This window comes from Panthera uncia, chromosome C2, assembly GCF_023721935.1.
Source record: "Panthera uncia isolate 11264 chromosome C2, Puncia_PCG_1.0, whole genome shotgun sequence".
Lineage (NCBI taxonomy): Eukaryota > Metazoa > Chordata > Mammalia > Carnivora > Felidae > Panthera > Panthera uncia.
In genome coordinates, this window is record NC_064810.1 from 91059418 (window position 1) to 91079803 (window position 20386).

A 20386-nucleotide genomic window follows, 5' to 3' on the forward strand; every position below is an offset into this window, starting at 1 on the left:
TTTTCACTTTCTCTATTTTTTGGCTCCACTCTTTCTAGATTGACTTTATTCTCAGACACACAGTTGTTCTCTGTAGCAAAAAAAGATCTCTCAACACTGCACTTATGCAGTTGTAACATCTGTATCTTGAAAGGGCTACCACATGGGATAGAAGCAGTTCTCTGAAGTAGTTTAAATCTGTAGAATGGGAAAAGAAATGCAGAACATTTCAAAACATCAGGCTTCTATGACTGAGCTCATAGAAATTAACAAGAAAAATAGTGAGAACATTGAAGACCGTATAAATGTAAAGGATCTGAGTAGAGAACCCATCAATAATGAAATATAAATGACTAACAAAAATGTAAAAAAGTTTTAGTCTTATAAGTAACTAAGCAAAGTAAGTAGTAAAGTTTTAAAGGATACTGGGGTGCCTGGGTGGCTCAGTTGGTTAAGGTCAGACTCTTGATTTCATCTTGGGTCATGATCTCACAATCCGTGGGAGTAAGCCTTGCATTGGGCGTCATGCTGCTGATAGTGCAGAGCCTGCTTAGGTTTCTCTCTCTCCCTCTCTTTCTGCCCCTCCTGTGTTTGCACTCTCTCTCTCTCTCAAAATAAATAAATAAACTTTACAAAGAAAAAAAGAATACTAATAAGCCCCCACACTGTCTTAAATAGCTGTTGGCAAAGAGATGGAAATAAAGCTATGATTTTTTTTTTCCTGAGTGAATCACAGAAGCAGACAACAAACTTACATGTAGGAAAAACTAAAATAAATGAACTATGTATTTAGCTAAACAAAGTGAAAGTTAGTGAAAGAACTGTAGGAAAAAAAGAAAGAAAAACAAAATCAAAGGAAAGCAAGAGAGAAAAAATAGCCAACATAAAAACCAAAATCAATAAATTAGAAAGCAGAATAGGAGAATTAATAAATTAATCTAAGAGTTTGTTGTTTTTAGGGAAAACAAAATAATCAAACTTCTGGCAATTCTAGCTAAGAATAAACAAAACAAAGCTACATGGTACAGATAATGAAAGAAATGACAGCACTAATAACACAGACATTTAAAATGTTCTAAGAATATAATGTTCTTGGGGCGCCTGGGTGGCGCAGTCGGTTAAGCGTCCGACTTCAGCCAGGTCACGATCTCGCGGTCCGTGAGTTGGAGCCCCGAGTCAGGCTCTGGGTTGATGGCTCGGAGCCTGGAGCCTGTTTCCGATTCTGTGTCTCCCTCTCTCTCTCTGCCCCTCCCCCGTTCATGCTCTGTCTCTCTCTGTCCCAAAAATAAATAAAAACAAGTTGAAAAAAAAAATTAAAAAAAAAAAAAGAATATAATGTTCTTCACTGTAATGACAGATTTTAAAATCTGAGTGAAACTAATAATTCTCTAGGAAAATATAAATTAATATAATTGATGCAAAACATTGAAAATCTGAACAGAATAATAATCAAATAAGAAAAAAGAGGTGAAAGGAACTGGGTTCAAATTTTTTTCAACTATTTATTTCAAAACATTCCACAACATTGAAAAAGATAGGAATCTTTCTAGTTTGTTTTACACAGCTAGCATAAACCTGATACAAAAACATGATAAACATAACTCAGATTACATATTTGGAAAGGAATCAAATTATATATTTACTAAATAAAAATAGGTCAAGAAGAATTAGAACAGCCCAATTTAAAAATGAATAACATTTAGGGGTGTCTGTGTGGCTCAGTCAGTTAAGTGTCTGACTTTGTCTCAGGTCATGATCTCATGGTTTATGAGTTCGAGCCCCACATCCAGCTCACTGCTATCAGTGCAAGGCCCACTTCAGATCCTCTGTCTCCCTCTCTCTCTGTCCCTCCTCCACTCACTCTCTCTTTCAAAAATAAGTAAACATTTAAAAACTTTTCTGAAAGAGCACTTTTATAATCTAAATGTGGTTTTTTTTGGATTGTGATGTATACTCCTGACTCAGCAGTTCCAGTATGTAAGAAAACATAATGACATATAGAATACAACAATTTGGAAATAATCTAATGTGTGGGCAAAGATTTATATACAAGGCTGTTCAATGTACATTATTTATGGCACTAAGAACTTTCAATGCCACTAGAGAAATTTCTCACTGGAGAAAATATTGTATGGGGATCTAGTAAAATTGTGCCACCATCCAAAAAAAATATGGTATACATCTGTATTTATTAATGTCTATTATATATTCAAAGAAAGAAACAAAAAATCAGGTTACATAATAATATGGATAATGAGAAATATAATTTTTGTAAATTAAGGGTAAGGACTGATAGATCCATACAAATATCTAACAGTAACCATTTTTTATTCTTTTAATCATTTTTTAAATAATAGAACTTGAATGTTTTTTTTCTCTTTATGACCTAATTACCTAAATTTCTAATAGTTTAGTAGAGAGTTCTTTTCACTATCTGTGGTGAAGAACCAGTTCTGTTTCATTTTGTTTTTCTCCCAATCAGTTGTGGATTGATACTTTACTAAATACAGTAAAAATGAATTACTAGGAAAATGTGAAGTAAAAATAAGACAAAAATACAAAACCTACTTTTTTTATTATGAGACTCAACAGATATAATATTTCTCTGTTGAATTGGTATAAAAGTTTCTGAATATTTATTCTCTGTTTCTTTCCTATTTCATCATAAATCAGTAGCTTGTGGAATGACATTGTGTAGCACTAGTATGGTGATTAAAAGCACAGAGTCTAGGGCCAGACATCTAGGTAAAACTCCCAGTTACTAATTCTGTAGCCTGAGCAGATTACTTAAACTCTCTTAACTTCAGTTTCCTCATCTGTGAAATGAGCTTTATGGACCGAATGTTTATATCCACCCCTCCCCCACAATTCATATGTTGCAGCCTAATACCCAAGGTGATGGTATTAGGAGGTGAGCCTTTGGGGGTGATTTGGTTATGGGGGTACAGCCCTCACTAATGGGATTAGTGTCCATATAGAAGAGACCCCAGTGAGTTCTCTGGCTATCTGCTATTCTGCCATGTGAGGTTACAATGAAAAGTCAGCCAGTCTACGATCAGGAAGAGGGCCTCAGCAGAACTGGACCATACTAGCACCCTGATCTTGGACTTCTCAGTCTTTTTTTTTTTTTTTTTTTAGTTTATTTTTGAGACAGAGAGAGACAGAGCATGAACGGGGGAGGGGCAGAGAGAGAGGGAGACACAGAATCGGAAGCAGGCTCCAGGCTCTGAGCCATCAGCCCAGAGCCTGACGTGGGGCTCGAACTCACGGACCGTGAGATCGTGACGTGAGCCGAAGTCGGGCGCTTAACCGACTAAGCCACCCAGGTGCCCCTTGGACTTCTCAGTCTTAAGAACTGTGAGAGCTGACTGTTGGATATTTAAGCCACCCAGTCTATGGTATTTTATCATAACATCCTAAACTAAGATAATGGGCATGAAAATAGTGCTTCGTATTGTGATTATTAAATGGGGTAATAGAGGGAGAACACTTAGAACATTGCTTGTAATTATTTAAGTACTATTTAAATACTTTAATTTGTTATCACTAGTATTGCTTTTGTAAAAAGAAGTAGAATTTAATAATGAGGAAAATAAAGCCAATGACATAGCAGTCAATATTGAGATGCTCCTAGAATGGAGAGGTAAAAAAAAAAAAAAAAAAAAAAAAAAAAAATCAGAAAACCTAAAGAGTAGAGACATAAGACACAACTTAAAAATTACTTTCTTAAGAAAGAAAAGACAGCAGTTAGGATGAGACCAATAATCAAAGATGTAACTGAATAAAAAGTTTCATAAGTTAAAAAAAACTGAGTATGGAAACACAAAGAACGTACCTCTTTCTAGGTAAAGTAGATGAGAACAGAATACATCTGAACTTATGATAGCAATATTTTGAATTATAAGAAGATAGAAAAAATACAACATGCTTGAGGAAAAGGAAGAAATTTCAATACAGGAAGTTTTTAAAAATTATATCTGGTTTCATTTTTTAAAAGTGCTATGTTTTTTCTTCTCTGCCTGCTAAATACAAGAATATAAATGGAGAACTGTGTATTTACAGAGAAACATTCATTTCATGTGTCAAGAAATGTATATTCAGCCATGTTAATTTGCATGTGTAATGTTAACAAAAATACATTCTCAGCTGTGCACTAGCTCAGAAAAGTTACCATTCACATAACCCCTCTTGAAAAAATTACTTGGAAAAAAACTACTTGGAAGTGGGTGCTAGCAAACTGAAAGATGATTAAGAAAAAAAATAAATAATGAGCTCATTATACAAAAGAACTTGCCAACTTCCCCTTGTGATTCCTGTCATTAAACACAGCCCTCTTCTCATGGCAAATGTCCTCAGAGAAGAGTCCACAATGATGAGAATGTGGAAGGACTGATGCATCCTTTCACAATGGCTTCTGAATAAAACTTCAGAGCAAACCTCATTATGCGTTATTATTCCTCATTATAGGAATCAGTCTATAATTTGATGCAGAAAAAAAGCCCTATAGAAAAGTCCCTCAGATATGATTTATCTTTCAAAACCCCAGTTAAACATGATTATAAGTGTGCTAAAAAGAAGGCAGGGGAGGGAAAAATTAGAGAGACATAAATACTAACATGATAATTCATTAGTTAAACTACTTTGAGATAATTGTACATTTGTATGCAGTTGTAAGAACTAATTCAGAGATCCCATGTATTCTTTGTACAGTTTTTTCTCAATGGTAAGATCTTGCAAAATATAGTACAATATCACCACCAGAGTATTAGAATTGATACAATCTACCATTATTAAGATTTCTCTAGTTTTACCTGTACTCATGTGTGTGTATTGTGTGTATTTAGTTCTATGCAGTTTTAAGATTTGTAAGATGCATGTATTTGCCCACCAAAGTCAAGATATAATGCTGTTTGTTCTATTGGCCTTTTATAACCGCAACACCCATCCCATCACTGACCACTAATCCTTCACAATCATTAATCTGTTCTCTTTTCCTATAATTTTGCCATATAATAATGTAGTATGTAACCCTTTGGGGTTGGCTTTTTTTCATTCAGCATAATTCTCTAGTAATTCATTTAAGTTGTTGTATCACTCTTTTTTCTTCTTATTGCAAAATAGTATCCATTCATCCATTATAGTAGTATCCCATCGTATGTATGTACCACAGTTAAATCATTGACCCATTGAAGAACATCTAGGGTACTTGCAGTTTGGGGCTGATATGAATTAAGTTCTGTAAACATTCATGTATGGATTTTTGTGAACATTAATTTCTCTAGGATAAGTGCCCAATTGTTGAGCTGTAGAGTAGTTGCATGTTTATTTAGAAACTGCCATATTGGGGGCACCTGGGTGGCTCAGTTGGTTAAGCATCAGGCTCTTGGTTTCAGCTCAGGTCATGATCTCAGTTTGTGTGATTGGCTCTGCACTGACAGCACGAAGCCGGCTTGGGATTTCTCTCTCTCTCTCTCTCTCTCTCTCTCTCTCTCTGCCCCTCCCCTGCCTGTGCACACATGTGCACATTCTCTCTCTCTCTCTCAAACTAATTAAATAAACATGAAAAAAAATTTTTTTAAAGAAAAAAATAAACTGCCATATTGTTTTTTCAGGTAGCTGTACCATTTTACATTTCTGTCATCAGAGTGTGAATGATCTTGTTTCTCAGCTTTCTCAGCTTTTGGTATCATTACTATTTTTTATTTTATCCATTCTGTAGTTATAACTGGCAGTTTTAATTTGCAGTTCTCTAATGATTAATGATGGTGAACAGTAAATTGTCAAATATCTTGTATGTGTTTGTCATCTGTATGTCCTTCTTGGTGAAATGTCTATTCATGTTTTTTGCCCACTTTTTAAAGGGGATTATTATTTTTTTCTTTTCTATTGATGAGTTTTGATTCCATTACGGTCCAAAAATATATATTCTGAATGATTTCAGTGTTTTCAATTATGTTGAGGTTTGCTTTATGCCCCACAATATAGTCTGTATAGGTGACTTTTACATGGGTGCTTAAGAAAAATATGTATTCTGCTGTGATTAGGTGGTGGTGTTCAGATCTTCTGTGTCCTTGGTGATTTTCTTTAGAGTATTTTTAGTATTTGCTTATAGGGGGATATTGAAATACCCAACTATAATTTTTACACGAGTATATTTTAAGTATGTTTTGGTTTTTTCATTGACGACATATAAAAAGAAGCAAAGCATATGAAAAAAGGGTACAAAAATTATATACAATATATAATTTATCATGATAAAAAAACATGAAAATTATGGAAAGAAAAATGCCAAAACAAATTTTTTCAATGTTTTTTTTAATTATTGAAGTATAATTGACATACGATATTATATTAGTTTTAGGTGATTTGATGATTTCAGGTGATACAATGATTTGATATTTTTATATATTGTAAAATGATCACCACAGTAAGTCTAGTTAATATCCATCACCAGACATAGTTACAAATTTTTTTTCTTGTGATGAGAACTTTTAAGATTTAACTTCTTCACAACTTTCATATATGCAATAATATTACTAACTATTGTCACCATGCTGTACATTACACCTCCATAAAGTTATTTATTTTGTAACTAGAAGTTTGTACCTTTTGATTCCTTTTAGCCACTTGCCCACATCCTGCCTCCCACATCTGGCAACCACCAATCTGTTCTCTGTATATATATTACCTTGGTTTTGGTTGTTGTTATTCATTTTTTGTGATTTTGAGGTTCCACATTCAAGTGAGACAATACAGTTTTTGTCTTTGTCGGCCTTTCTTATTTCACTTAGTATAATACCCTCAAGATTTATCTATGTTGTTACAAATGGCGAGATTTTACTCTTTTCATGGCTTTCATTTTAAAGCTTTCAGCTTTTCATCATTGAGTATGTTAGCTGCGTGCTTGAGTATGTTGAAGTACATTTCCTCCATACTCATTTTGTTGAGTTTTTATCATGTACGGATATTGAGTTTTGTCAAATACCTTTTCTGCATCTATTAAGATGGTAATATGATTTTTAATTCTTCATTTTATTAATGTGATATATCACAATGATTGTATATGTTGAACCATCCTTGCATCCCTGGAATAAATCCCACTTAATCGAAGGTATATGATCCTTTTCATGTATTATTGAATTTGGTTTGCTAATGTTTTGTTGAGGATATTTACACCTGTGATTATCAGGGATATTAGAAATATGCCAAACATTAAAGAAAAAGGTAGGGGGGAGCGTCTGGGTGGCTCAATCAATTGAGTGTCTGACTTTGGCTCAGGTCGTGATCTTACGGTTTGAGGGTTTGAGCCCTGCGTTGGGTTTTGTGCTGACAGCACAGGGTCTGCTTCGGATTCTTGGTCTCCCTCTCTTTCTGACCCTCTCCTGCTCATTTTCTCTCTCTCTCTCTCTCAAAAATGAATAAACATTAAAAAAGAAAGAAATATATCAAAAATTAATGGCAATTACACATTGTGATAGAGTTATGGATAAATTATTGTCTATCTTTAGATGTTTTTGTGACTCCAAAAACAATATAAAAACCTTGAAAATTATTTATTGGATGGATGACATATACTCTTATTTGTGGATATTTGTTAACTAAAATAATGCATATTTTTCAAATTTATTATTCTTCCCTAGATCTTCAGGAATCACTCAAAATTATGTTTCAGAAATATAGTGGGCAAGCACTCATCATATAATATCCTAAAAGGGGGAGAACCCTATTAACAATATTAGTCTTGATAATGCTGATCTTAAATTTAAAAAAAAAATACATGGTTGCATTTTAAGAATAAGACCCACAATATAATATTTAATATTGGCTATTTCTGCTGTTATGGGGATTTGTGTTATTTTTATAGGTTGTGTGTGTGTGTGTGTGTGTGTGTGTGTTAACATTTATTTGATTTTGAGAGACAGAGAGAGACAGCAGGAGCAGGGGAGGGGTGGAGAGAAAGGGAGACACAGAAGCCAAAGCAGGCTCCAGACTCTGAGCTGTCAGCACAGAGCATGATGCGGAGCTTGAACCCACGAACCATGAGATCATGACCTGAGCCAAAGTCAGACGCTTAACCGACTGAACCACCTAAGCACCCCAATTTTTATCTGTATTTTTAAACAAACCTTGAAATTTCTTTATAACAAAATTTCTGAAAATAATTTTGATATTTATTTCTTAAGAGAACCTTGAGATATTTTAGAAAAAAATGTTTTATAACTCCAAAGTATTATCTTGTTTTCAGAAAATTATCATATATATTTTATAAATATGTATATTCTTATTAAAATTTGAACCCGTGATTCTAATTTACTACTGAAATTTTAATATTTAGCTTCTCATCAGGACAATAACTATACCCATAGGATTTTTCATTGTATTTTCCCTTAAATAATATTCTTTTAATTTGTCCATGCTTCATTGAAAAATATTTTAGTCTTCCTTTGGAAACAAAAAATTAATACCCAATAATCATATTTCCCAGTTCAAAGTCTCCTCACTGATGTATTATCAAATAGTCTAAAGGTTTTTATTCTGTTGTGTTCATGACTTATTTTACCAAAGACTTACGTATATAATTTCAGGCAAATATTAGTTGAACAAAGTCACCTTTCCTACATTCAACTCATACCACACTAAAGTCCTTTATCTTCTAGAGAAATAAAGTCTGTACAAATGTCTGCATATAAATTTAAAAATTCAGTAAAATATCTGGAATTTTTAAACAATACTGATGCCAAACTTTTGTCTACATTTACCTATAATCCTACCTTTAATTTCAGCATATTTGATAACAATTTGCCTAATTGCAAGGCTTATTTCAAATAAATCTAAAGGTTGATCATTTTCATTCTTATTCTGGCCTTCAATTTTATAGAAGTAGAGAATATTACCGTTGTTAGAAGACTGATCTTCTAACAACATTTATTCTTCACTTTCAGTGTTTATAGAAAAAGCCTTTAATAGTCTGAAGGTCTATTTTTTGGCATCTAAGATCTGAATGTCCTCATTGAGGTCATCCTGTAACTACTCCCTGAACAGCCCACACCTTCATCCCACAAAAGGTTTGCCTGAGGGGGCATCTGGGTGGCTGTCAGTTAGCCTCTGACTCTTGATGTCAGCTCAGTTCATGATCTCACAGTCCCAAGATAGCAGTCTGCAGCAGGCTCCTTGCTGGGTGTGAAGCCTGCTTGAGATTCTCTCTCTCTGTCTCTCTCTCTCTCTCTCTCTCTCTCTCTCTCTCCCTCTGCCCCTCCTACCCCACACTCTCCACTCTATCAAAAAAAAAAAAAAAAAGTTTGCCTGAGAAAGGAGGCTTATCTGCTCCATCACATCAGAGAGGAACACAGACAGGAAGGGTCAAAGAATGCACTCAATGGGTGGCTTGTTTGCTTATTGTTTTATTTGTGTAAGATTTTATATGAAGAATTCAGGAGGTTTGGGTGTTTGAGACTTGAAAAAAGTGCTGATTTCATTTAGAAGATAAAGTTAATGAAGAAGGTCTAGAATTTTAATGCTTTGATATACTAACAAAACTACACAATTTTTACTCACTTCATTTTCTACTGATTTGGGCTTTATGAAGAGCTATTCCATTCAAAAATCTTCTTTTTTTCCCCTGGAAGATTGTCCGTGTAGGTATTTCTAGGTCCTAAAGGATCAGATTGGCAGAAGGGAGATGCTATCCCAAGCTGCTATGTTCAAACTACAGTGCTTAAAGTATATTTCAAGATGTGTTTATAACCACCTTGACATTTGTGAGGGTCAGACTCAGGAATAGTTACTAAATCAGTGTTAAATGTTTTGTCTCTTTTATTACCAATTAATCAGGTGATCTTTATAAAACATCGAAACTAAGGTCATCCACAAATCGTCTTTCCTTTTTTTCTTCTAAATAATTGAGAAAAAGGTTTTATAGTATGTACTTTGAGAATCCTTTTAAGAACATGAGTTAAATTTGCCTATTTTTCTAAAAGATAATTTGTTTTTTCTTAATTTTTAATGTTTATTTTTGAGAGAGAGAGCGTGAATGGGGAAGGGGCAGAAAGAGAGAGGAAAACACAGAATCCAAAGCAGGCTCCAGGCTCTGAGCTGTCAGCACAGAACCCGACGCGGGGCTCGAACTCACAAACTGTAAGATCATGACCTCAGTCGAAGTCGGATGCTTAACCAACTGAGCCACCCAGGTGCCCCTCTAAAAGATAATTTGAAGGAAAGACGCTTATATTTGATCATGTATACATAGTTTTTACAGGAAAAGGGATAATAGCTTATATGTCTAAAGAGCTCTTATAATAAATAAGAGATTAACATGTCAATGGAAATAGGCAAGGGATTAAAAAAAATAGGAATTTACACAGAACTAAAACCAGCCAAAATTCACTTTATCTTTTTTTAATTTTTATTTATTTGAGAGACAGAAAGTTGGTGGGGGGGGAGGGGAGCAGAGGGTGAGAGAGAGAGACACAGAGCATCTTAAGCAGGCTATATGCTCAGTGTGGAGCCCAATGTGGGACTCCACCCCATGACTCTAGGATCATGACCTGAGCCGAAATCAAGAGTCCCACTCTCAACTGACTGAGCCACTGAGGGACCCAAAACTCATTTTAAAAAGACCTATCTAATGCAAATTAAAATATAAAGGTGGTAATGTTTGTCTGGCAATTAGTATTAGATTTAATAAATATTTATTGACCAAATAAATGAAGTAACGGTTTTCACCAGATAGGAAACAACTTTTAAATAATATGAATTCTCACAATTGACAGGATATCCAGACAAAAGATAATCGTATCAGGTAACTACCAATTCAAACTAGTGATATTAAACATCTAGACTCTAGATTTTATTTAAGCTTATAGCTTTTGGATAAAATTAAGAGAAATACATTTTAGAACAGAATATAGCCATTCTCAAACAAATTTCACTTTAAAAAATAGTTGACCATAATGTTAATGTAAATGATAAGCCAGTTTGACTTAATCTATAAAAGAAAAATTAGTTTAAACTATATCATTTAAACAAACAGTATTTAGAATATACGAAATTCTGTATTAAGGTATTTATAAACAGATATTAATTCCAAATATTACTATCCCTCATGAGACAATTTTACCCAGTATATGGTCAGATGGAAATAGAAAAGAGCAAAAAAGCAGATATTCTGAATAAGGTCACTAAAGAGAAAGTGGGGTTTCTTCTTCCCCCCCATCAGCCTTAATTCCAAAGAGCAGTAGAAAACTCTGAGGGGAAAACAAGTGCCAATCTATCATTGTCATATTATTTACCCTTCTTAATGTTTGGGGTTCTCCTAAAAAATTAATTATTTTCTTCATCTGCAGTTTATCTATGGTGCCCAGAAACCACTGACTTCCTGGAATTTTTATTAAGAATTCCACATTCTTGCCATGTTTTTCAGATACTGTGCTCTCTGCCAATAAATGCTAATAAATTTTCACTTCTTTTCTTTCAATAACATCTTAGAGAATATGATTCAGACTCAAATTAATCACCGATCACGTTAATGGTTCCTAGGAGTTTACTTCCGATACCCCTTATTATATTAAATCAGACTTGATAGTGTGCTAGATCATTGCTCTGCTGGGTTTTCATAAAAGTACTGGTATTTAATATGATTTATACCTGGTTTTCTGTTAATATCTTTGCTTATTATATGCTTTATTTTTAAAATAGACATTCTCAGCAAATGGCATCCTCTTAAAATATATCATTCTTTTAAAATGTTTTACAGGAAGCATTTTGCAGTAAAATGTGTTACTTATTTTATATTATAGTCACATAATAGTGAATAGGAATAGTTTATTTAATTTATAATCAAAAAATTAATATTTAACTGATATTTTGGAAAAAGTATGCATACATATATGTGTTTTGCTTATATAAAAGATCAATTATATGCCAAGATTATCAGGAAATTTAAAGTCTTTTTTTTTTTTTTTAATTTTAAGCTTTGTAGCAAAGGGGCAGCTCTGGGAAAACCATTTGAAGCATCTGCTGAAGATATAGCAAGTGTGGCAAGTTTCATTGAGACAAAGCTTGTTACATGCTATCTACGCATGAGGAAACCCGACCTTGCCCTGAATCATGCACACAGGTAAAATGAAGTATTAATGGCTACAAGTAAACGCTGTTCATGCAAGCAAAGGGCACTATGTGAGCTTGTATTATCAACTTCCATTTCATTTAAATTTAAAGACAAAACAAAAAATGTTTCTTTAGTACTTGATTTATGTTAAACTAGATAATGATAAAGAGGACAAAGGGCATCTTAAACCCTAATGGAAGAAATAAACACACAACTACACATAATGCAGGGCAAAATAAAAAGGTATCTGGAGTAGCAAATTACTACAGGAAGAGAAGAAGGAGTGAATAAGGTAAGTGAGGGATGAGAAGGATGAGAAGGATTTCCAAAAATGCACAAGATATGGAAAATGGTGGAAGGAAATTCAGACTAAACCATAAGCAAAGAGTTGACAGTACATGGTTTATTTGATGATAGGATGTCTGATTCAAAGGATGCTTTGCAAGGGTAGGTGTGACAGCTGTCAAAAGGTGTGAAACAGTTTTTATCATTTTCCTTAAAGATTTCTTTTTATAGTTCTATCCTTCTTCAGAACTCTGGATCATTATGTTATCTTGTGGCTTCCCAGAATCCCCCAGGCCTCTTTTTCTTCTGTAAACATGTACCTCTCATATGTCCTGTTTCCTAAATGCCTTACTCTTACCATGGGTAATAGTTTAATATACAGCAAAGCTAAAGTGATTATGTTATGCTTTTTAAATAGCTGTTTGCTTAGAATTATGATGCCTCCTCCCTTCCTTGCCTAACTTTGAGCAATTTACCTAGAACTTCTTGTCTTATTCATTCTCTGGTATCACACATTCTGCACTTCTTTTGGATACGAATAACAAATCACTATCAACATGAGAAGATAATGCCTGTCTTGTTAATAACCACTAGGAACCCTAACTATCAGTTGTATTAAGACCCATCTTGTAAGTGGGAGATCTGCCAGCATGGGAAACATTATTTATGGCTCCACATCCATAAGGATTTAAAAGATCTCCCCAAGATTCCTCACAGTCATAAGGAAATCTCAAATCTGTAGGCTTACCCTTGCCATCAAAGACCTGCAGACAACAAAATCACTTTGAAATCCACAAGATAACCTGCTTGAAAGAAATTTCCCTGCTTAAGTCAACTACAGAACCTCAAGGCAGAGTCTCTTTGACACCAAAAGAAAATTCAACCCAATACTTTCTGGAAGCATTTTATGCATCCATAGTTTCCAAACCCAATATTGGGACATGCAGTCTGTCAAATAATTTTATTCCATTTCCATTTGAAAGGATCAATATTGGAAATGTAACATATATTTCAGTATGTCAAAATACTGGAATTCCTGGGCTACTTGGGTGACTTGTAATTACAAGAGGAAAAATATTTGAAATTGGAACTGACCTGGAAAATCTATAGGCATATGTAAACAATAATAAATGAAGATGCACAGAAAGTAACTATTTATCACCTTCTCCATGGTTTTTACCACACATAAAGACGGCCACCAGCATGGCCAACATTTTAAGAAAAATATCTCCTGGATATCAGAATGGGTTTGATGGATTTTTAAATCATTTTTTAAAGTTTATTTATTTTTGAGGGAGAGTGACAGAGACAGAGTGTGAGCAGGGGAGGGGCAGAGACATAGGGAGACACAGAATCTGAAGCAGGCTCCAGCCTTGAGCTGTCAGCACGGAGCACAATGCAGGGCTCGAACCCATGAACTGCAAGATCATGACCTGAGCCAAAGTCAGAGAAGCTTAACTGACTGAGTCACCCAGGTGCCCCTAAATCATTTTTAATAATAAAAGAGTTCCAAATGGCATGATCACATAAAAAATCAACTCAGTGTTATAAAAATAAGTGATGAACATAAATGTAAAATTGCACTGTAATCCAAATATAAGAAACAATAAAATGCTACAGGTCCTAACAATGCAAAGGTAAACTTCAATAATTTCACTGTTGAGATTTAGCAATTTTTGTTTTAAAACTAAGAGAACTCTTTGAAGACTTAAAAATTGCTGAGGATATTTAATGGTGAATAGTAAAATGATCTTACCAATTACACTCAGATTAACTTTTATCTTTTTTTTCTATAGTATAAGAACTTTTGCTTCTGTTTCTAAGTTGAACATTAAATAAGAAACGCAAATCAATAAAGGTTAAACAGTCAATTCATACAATTAATAATGCACTGAGTGAAATAAATCATTTTACTGGGCTTGTCATACTGCAGAACTGCAGAAGCCAGTGCATATGATTCTAATATTAAAGTGTTTTTAAAGATCTCAGATTTTAAAACACAGACTGATATATAATCAATAAATATATTTCTCAAAATAAATTAATTAATCAGAATTCTCAATCTAGAAATAGCTTACAATCATTAATTATACAATGAATGCAGAACTTTGCTTTTGTATTATTACCATATTGTGATGGTTGATACTAATCATGAATCAAAATTAAAATATTCCTTTTTTGCATTTATTTGCATTTGCTAAAGCATTCTTTCTTTAATTTTATGTAAATGTGAGGTCTGCTGCATATCTTTAGGAGATTTGTTAGCACAAAAATTAGCTTAAAAACCATCATGTAGTTTTGCTTCTGATAAAACTAAATGCATATTGTTTTGTCATGTGGAAGACTACAGGAACCATAACTTTATGGTTTTAAGTTCAACAAAGATACATTTTGAAATTAATCAGATGTGTATTGATATTTAAAATATGAAACTAAGTGATAGAAAGGCTCTAGAAACAATTATTAATAATTCTTTTCCTAATAACACGTCCAAAGTGGCAGGTATGTATACCATGGTATTTTTACTTCAACCAAAAGTGATGCCTAGATTCATGAAACACATCAATTCTGTGCTTACCTCATCAGATTAGTGCCATTGTTTATCAGGAAGTGTTTTGAATATTCCTAAGATTGATTTCTACTCTCAACAAGAGTAGAAATCGTGCTGTAACTCTTTTTCTATCATATAATTACATTTTGATGTATATAATTGTAAAGATTTTAATGATGCATGCCACTTTTTTGCGTGTTTCTCACCTATAGATTCTTGTTTGTTTTGATGCAGAATTTTGATGCCACAAGGTAGCAAGCAAGATGAAATCTAAAATACCAAATATGTACAAAAGATCTTATTTTCAATTTTTTTTATAATGGTGGCATCTACATTCATTCATTCATTCATTCAACAAATATTTATTGAATGCCTATTAATACCCTGTGCTATGCAAGTGGGGAAGCAGTTGTAACAGGAAATGTATGGTATTTATACACATTAGAAGAAATGTCAAAGTGTGAAAAACAAATGAATATTAATAAATACATGAGAAAAAATAATGTGATAAATGCTATGAAGGAAATAAACATAATTTCATGTTGCAGAGGCAGTATGGTATATTGAATCAGAGAAGAGTCTGGAATATGACTGCCTAGGTTCAAATTCTGACTCCCCCACTCATTAGTTAGCCTGAGTTTAATTCTCTATGAAGTTAGATTATAATAATAGTACCTACTTCACAAATATTATTTCACAAAGTTTTGTGAAAATAAAGTTTTGTGAAAATTAAATATAAATCCATGAATTTTTTTTATTCCATCCATGACAGAGTTACTGGTAATGGACCTATTTTTCCACTGTAAACAACTATAAAACTGGACAAAATATATTAGGCAACTGTTTTCAGGTAATGGACAATGGTCACAGCAGGACTATGATCCTTGAGAGAAGGGAAATACACATGGTGAGCCCCACAATTTTCTCAGTTTTTTGTGAGGGTTATTTTCCTGCCCTAATTCGGAGAGATGGATAACAAGTTAAATTGTTGTCTCACTGAACTGAGGAGGCAGAGATGAGAATACTAGACTGAAAAAGGGAAAAGCTATAATTTATAGGGTAAGTGGCCTAAGAAGAGGGAGCTGTGTGAGGAGATGGGGTAGAAGTCTGCATGAGGATTTATTATAGGTTCTTAGCCAATGTGAGGAGTGAGGCTCCATGTAGCAGAGATTCCCTGCTGCAAGACTTAGTGCTAAATGGAAATATGAGAGGACCTGCAGTGATGGGATATGGTGGAGTGTCCACATGAAAAGACCTCAATGAGTACCTCAGTCATTCAGTTGAGACCCCAGAAAGGCCATGTTTAAGAGTAAGGATCATGGCCTCTAGAAAGGACCACACATTAGGATTAAGCTTAAAACCAAAATAGACCTGCCCTAACAAAGACTAAAGCTAAGCATGACAAGAAAAAATGTATACACCATTTAATTACTTGATAGGGGAAAAAAGAAATCAACAAATTTGCAAGGATGATGCATAATCTGATTCCTTACACAGTTTCATCCAGAATGTCCAGCATAAAATTAAAAATTAATATACATGCAAAGAAGTAGTTAAATAAGACTCATACTTAAGAAAAAGTCATAGAAACAGACCCTGAGCTGCCCCAAATGTTGGAATTGGTAGAGAAAGACTTTAAAGAGCTGTGAAATATAGGTCCAAGGCCCTTGAGATACAATGGTAATAATAACTGAAGAGATGAGAATCTCCACAGAAAAATAAAAACTAAGAAAATAACTAAATGGAGATTTTAACACAGATTAATAAAATATCTGAAATTTTGAAATGTACCGATTGAACTTTGGAGACTGCTAAAGATTGAAGACAAATTATAGAAATTACCCAACATGAAGAATGGAGAAAAAAGAGATTTTAAAAAAATTAACCAATACTTCAGTGACCTGTCCTCAGGTAAAGTAGCAGGAAATCTAGAATACATGTAACTGAAGTCTCAAAGGGAAAGGAAAGAGGGAATCGGACATTAAAGTAGTTACTGAAAATTTTCCAAATTTTATGAAAAAATAGGAATATTCAGTTAGCCCCAACCAGGATAAAAACAAAAAGAACCACATCTAAGAACATCATAATCAAATTCTTGAAAATCCAACATGGAGAGAAAATATTAAAGGCAGCCAAAAGAAAACAATACATTACATACTACAGAACAGTGATACAAGTAATAGATGACTTTTAATCAGAAATAATAGAGGCCAGAATACAATGGACTAACTTTAAAACTGATGAAAGAAAAACCATAAATAATAAGATTACATATTTTGATGTGAAATATTTGACTACAATACCACAAAGGCCTGTGGGAGGGAGTACAAATGTCATTTTACTACTAAGACTTTTACATAGCATAGTACAATATTAACTCTAAGTAGTCTGTGTTAAATTAAGGTTGCATGTTATAATCCCTACAGTAGCCATTAAAAGATAGAAAAAGTATAGCTAGCAAGTCAATAATGGACTTAAAATTATATACTAAAGATTCAATTAACTAAATATAAGTCAGAAAGGTGAAAGAGAGGAACAAATAATGGATGGAATACTGGAAGATAATAGCAAGATGGTAGAGTTGAAGCAAACTATATTAATAATTACATTAAATGTACATTAACTAAACTTTCCAATTAAAAGGTAGAGATTGCCAGTCTGGATTAAATCACAAGATTTAACTATATACTGTCTACAAAAAAGATATAGGTTAGAAATAAAAGGGAGAAAAATGATCTACTTATACAGTAAACATAAAAACTTGTTTTTATGTCAGGTTTGTCTATATTAATATCAGACAAGGTAGAAATTAAGAAAAGGAGCATTACTAGAGATAAAAATAAGACTCTGTAAAATTTTAAAAATGTGAAATCTGACAGAGCTTGTTCCCTAACCACAATGGAATATGGTTAATGTAATTATTATATCAGAAATCATTAATAGTAAGATATCTAGAAAATCTCTCCAAATACTTAGAAATTAAACAATGTACATTTAAATCACCTTTGGGGCAAAATATAAGGAAACAAAACAACCAAAGGCATGGATTTGAATCTCTGCTTCATCAATTACTAGCTTTGACTTCTGCAAGAAACTTAACTTCCCTTTAAATCAGTTTTCTCATTGTTAAATATAAGTAAACTGATTTAAGTCTTCCCTGAATCCCAAAATATATCATATTTGTATTTTTTTCGATCCCACCACCACCATTTTCAATGGTATTTATTATTATTTTCAGTGGTATTTATTATTACCAATAAACTATATCTGCATAGAGGAGATTATTATTTTTCAGATACCTTTTTGAACCCATCACATACTCCATAAAGTAGACAATTTGAAAACTTCTATGAAAATACAATTTTTAAGGTGTTATATACACAATTTTGAGTAAAGTGTTCAGAAGTGATATGAGCTTAAAACATTAAAATATTTGGAAAGAGAAGAAGATAGCAGTGGAGTGGGAAGACCTAGGCTTGTCTCCTCCCATGAACACAACTAGATAACTATCAAATCATCCAAATACCCCAGAAATTGACCTGAAAACTGACAGAACAAACTCTGCAACCAAAGGGAGAGAAGAGACCACACTGAAAAAGGTAGGAAGTGTGGAGATGTAGTTTAAGGGAGAAATGAATCGTGGGTGCTGTGGAGAGGAGGGAACCATGGTTGCAGAGAAGGGCAAGAGAGAGAAAAGCACAGAGGGAAACACACTAGGAGAACATTTCCCCAAAGCCCCCCCCCCCCCCCCCCGTTGGCTTGGAAAATGAGATGGACTGAATTTTGTGAGTTCTTGCAACCAGTGGGGCTTAAAGCCTGGATTTTTAAAGGTCAGTGGGCTTGGCTGGGGTAGAACCTGGGGGGTATTGCCCTGCTCCTGGAGAGAAGGCAGGCAAATAACCCAGAAGCAGACAGCAGGGATACAGCAATCTTTAGAATGCCTGGGGCATATGGGAGGTTGGAGGTGGGGAGATTATTCACTCTTCTTGGAGCAAGTCCCTGAGAAGCAGGAGTTCACAGAGTCACTTCTCCAGAACAAAGGAGTTGGCTGACACCACTTTCCTTCCCAGCCCCTAGCATAAATACAGAGCCACCTACAAGAAGCAGTACAACACTGACACTGGCTGCCTAACTTGCTTATACCAAGACACACACGCCCCCCCCCCCCCCCGCGCTCCGGCAGGACTGCTGTTCTCAGTTAACCTTCCTCAGTCCCAGTGCAGCAGTCCCCTCACCAAGAAAACCAATACAAACCCCTACTCACACCACATCAACCAGAGAGTTCTGCAGGACCTCAATTCTAGTGGAGTTGGTGTCAAGTCTTACTTCAGAAACAAACTAGAACACACCTAGTTTAAATTTGTCATATTCAGGCCAGGGACTGAACACTGCCCAAAAACAGCAAGAACAGCCTCTGCAGATGATCAGCCAAAACACAACAGCAGAGCACATGCAGTACACACTGGAGACACTTCTTGAAGCAACAGTCCCTGGTTACTACATAACCTTTTATTCATTAAGCTATTACTTTCAGGACCAGGAGACATAACTGGATTTTCTAACACAGAGAAGAAAGCAAAAATGTAGACAAAATTCCAGGATGGAGGAATTTATCCCAAATGAAAGAACAAGATGAGGACATGGCCAGAGATCTAAGTGAAAAAGATACAAGTAACATGCCTAATTGAGAATTTAAAGCAGCAATCATAAGGATATTCACTGGGCTTGAGAAAAGAAGACATCAGTGACACCCTTACCACGGAGATAAGTTTAAAAAGAATCAGAGACAAAAAATGCAATAAATGAGATTGGAAACAGGCTTGATGCAATGAACAGCAGACTGAAAGAAGCAGAGGAATGAGTCAGTGACCTAGAAGACAAAATAATAGAAAATAATGAAGGTGAACAAAAGAGAGAATTATGCAGCACAAAAATAGATTTAGGGAACTCAGTAACTCCATCAAATATAATAACATTTGTATCATAGGATTCCCAGAAGAAGAGAGAGAAAAGGGGGGGGGGAATTTATTTGAAGAAATAATATCAGAAAACTTCCCTAATTTAGGAAAGGAAACAGACATCCAGATCCAGGAGGCACAAAGAACTCCCACCAAAATCAACAAAAGGAGGCCAACACAAAGACATATTGCAACTAAACTTGCAAAGTATAGTGACATAGGAAAAATCTTAAGAGCAGCAAAACGAAAGAAGCCCTCAACTTACCAGGGAAAACCCATAAGGCTAGCTAGAGATTCCTGAACAGAAAGTTGGCAAGTTGGAAGGGAGTAGCATGATATATTAAAAGTGCTGAATGGGAAATATCTATAGCCAAGAATACTCTATCCAGCAAAGTTATCATTCAGAACTTAGAAGGAGAGATCAAGAGTTTCCCAGACTAAAAAAAACTGGATCAGATGGATGTAACAAATATACTCAGAACATTCCGTCATAAAATAGCAGAATAT

The 20386-nt window shown here is 34.3% G+C and overlaps 1 protein-coding gene across 1 annotated transcript in view; it reads left to right on the forward strand.

Moving 5' to 3' along the window:
* Window positions 1-20386, forward strand: part of SPATA16 (spermatogenesis associated 16) — a 234452-nt gene that overhangs the window by 65450 nt on the left and 148616 nt on the right. The window contains exon 3 of the mRNA XM_049629197.1: window positions 11949-12095. Within this exon, the coding sequence (XP_049485154.1) occupies window positions 11949-12095 (147 nt within the window). The remainder of the gene's footprint in view (window positions 1-11948; window positions 12096-20386) is intronic.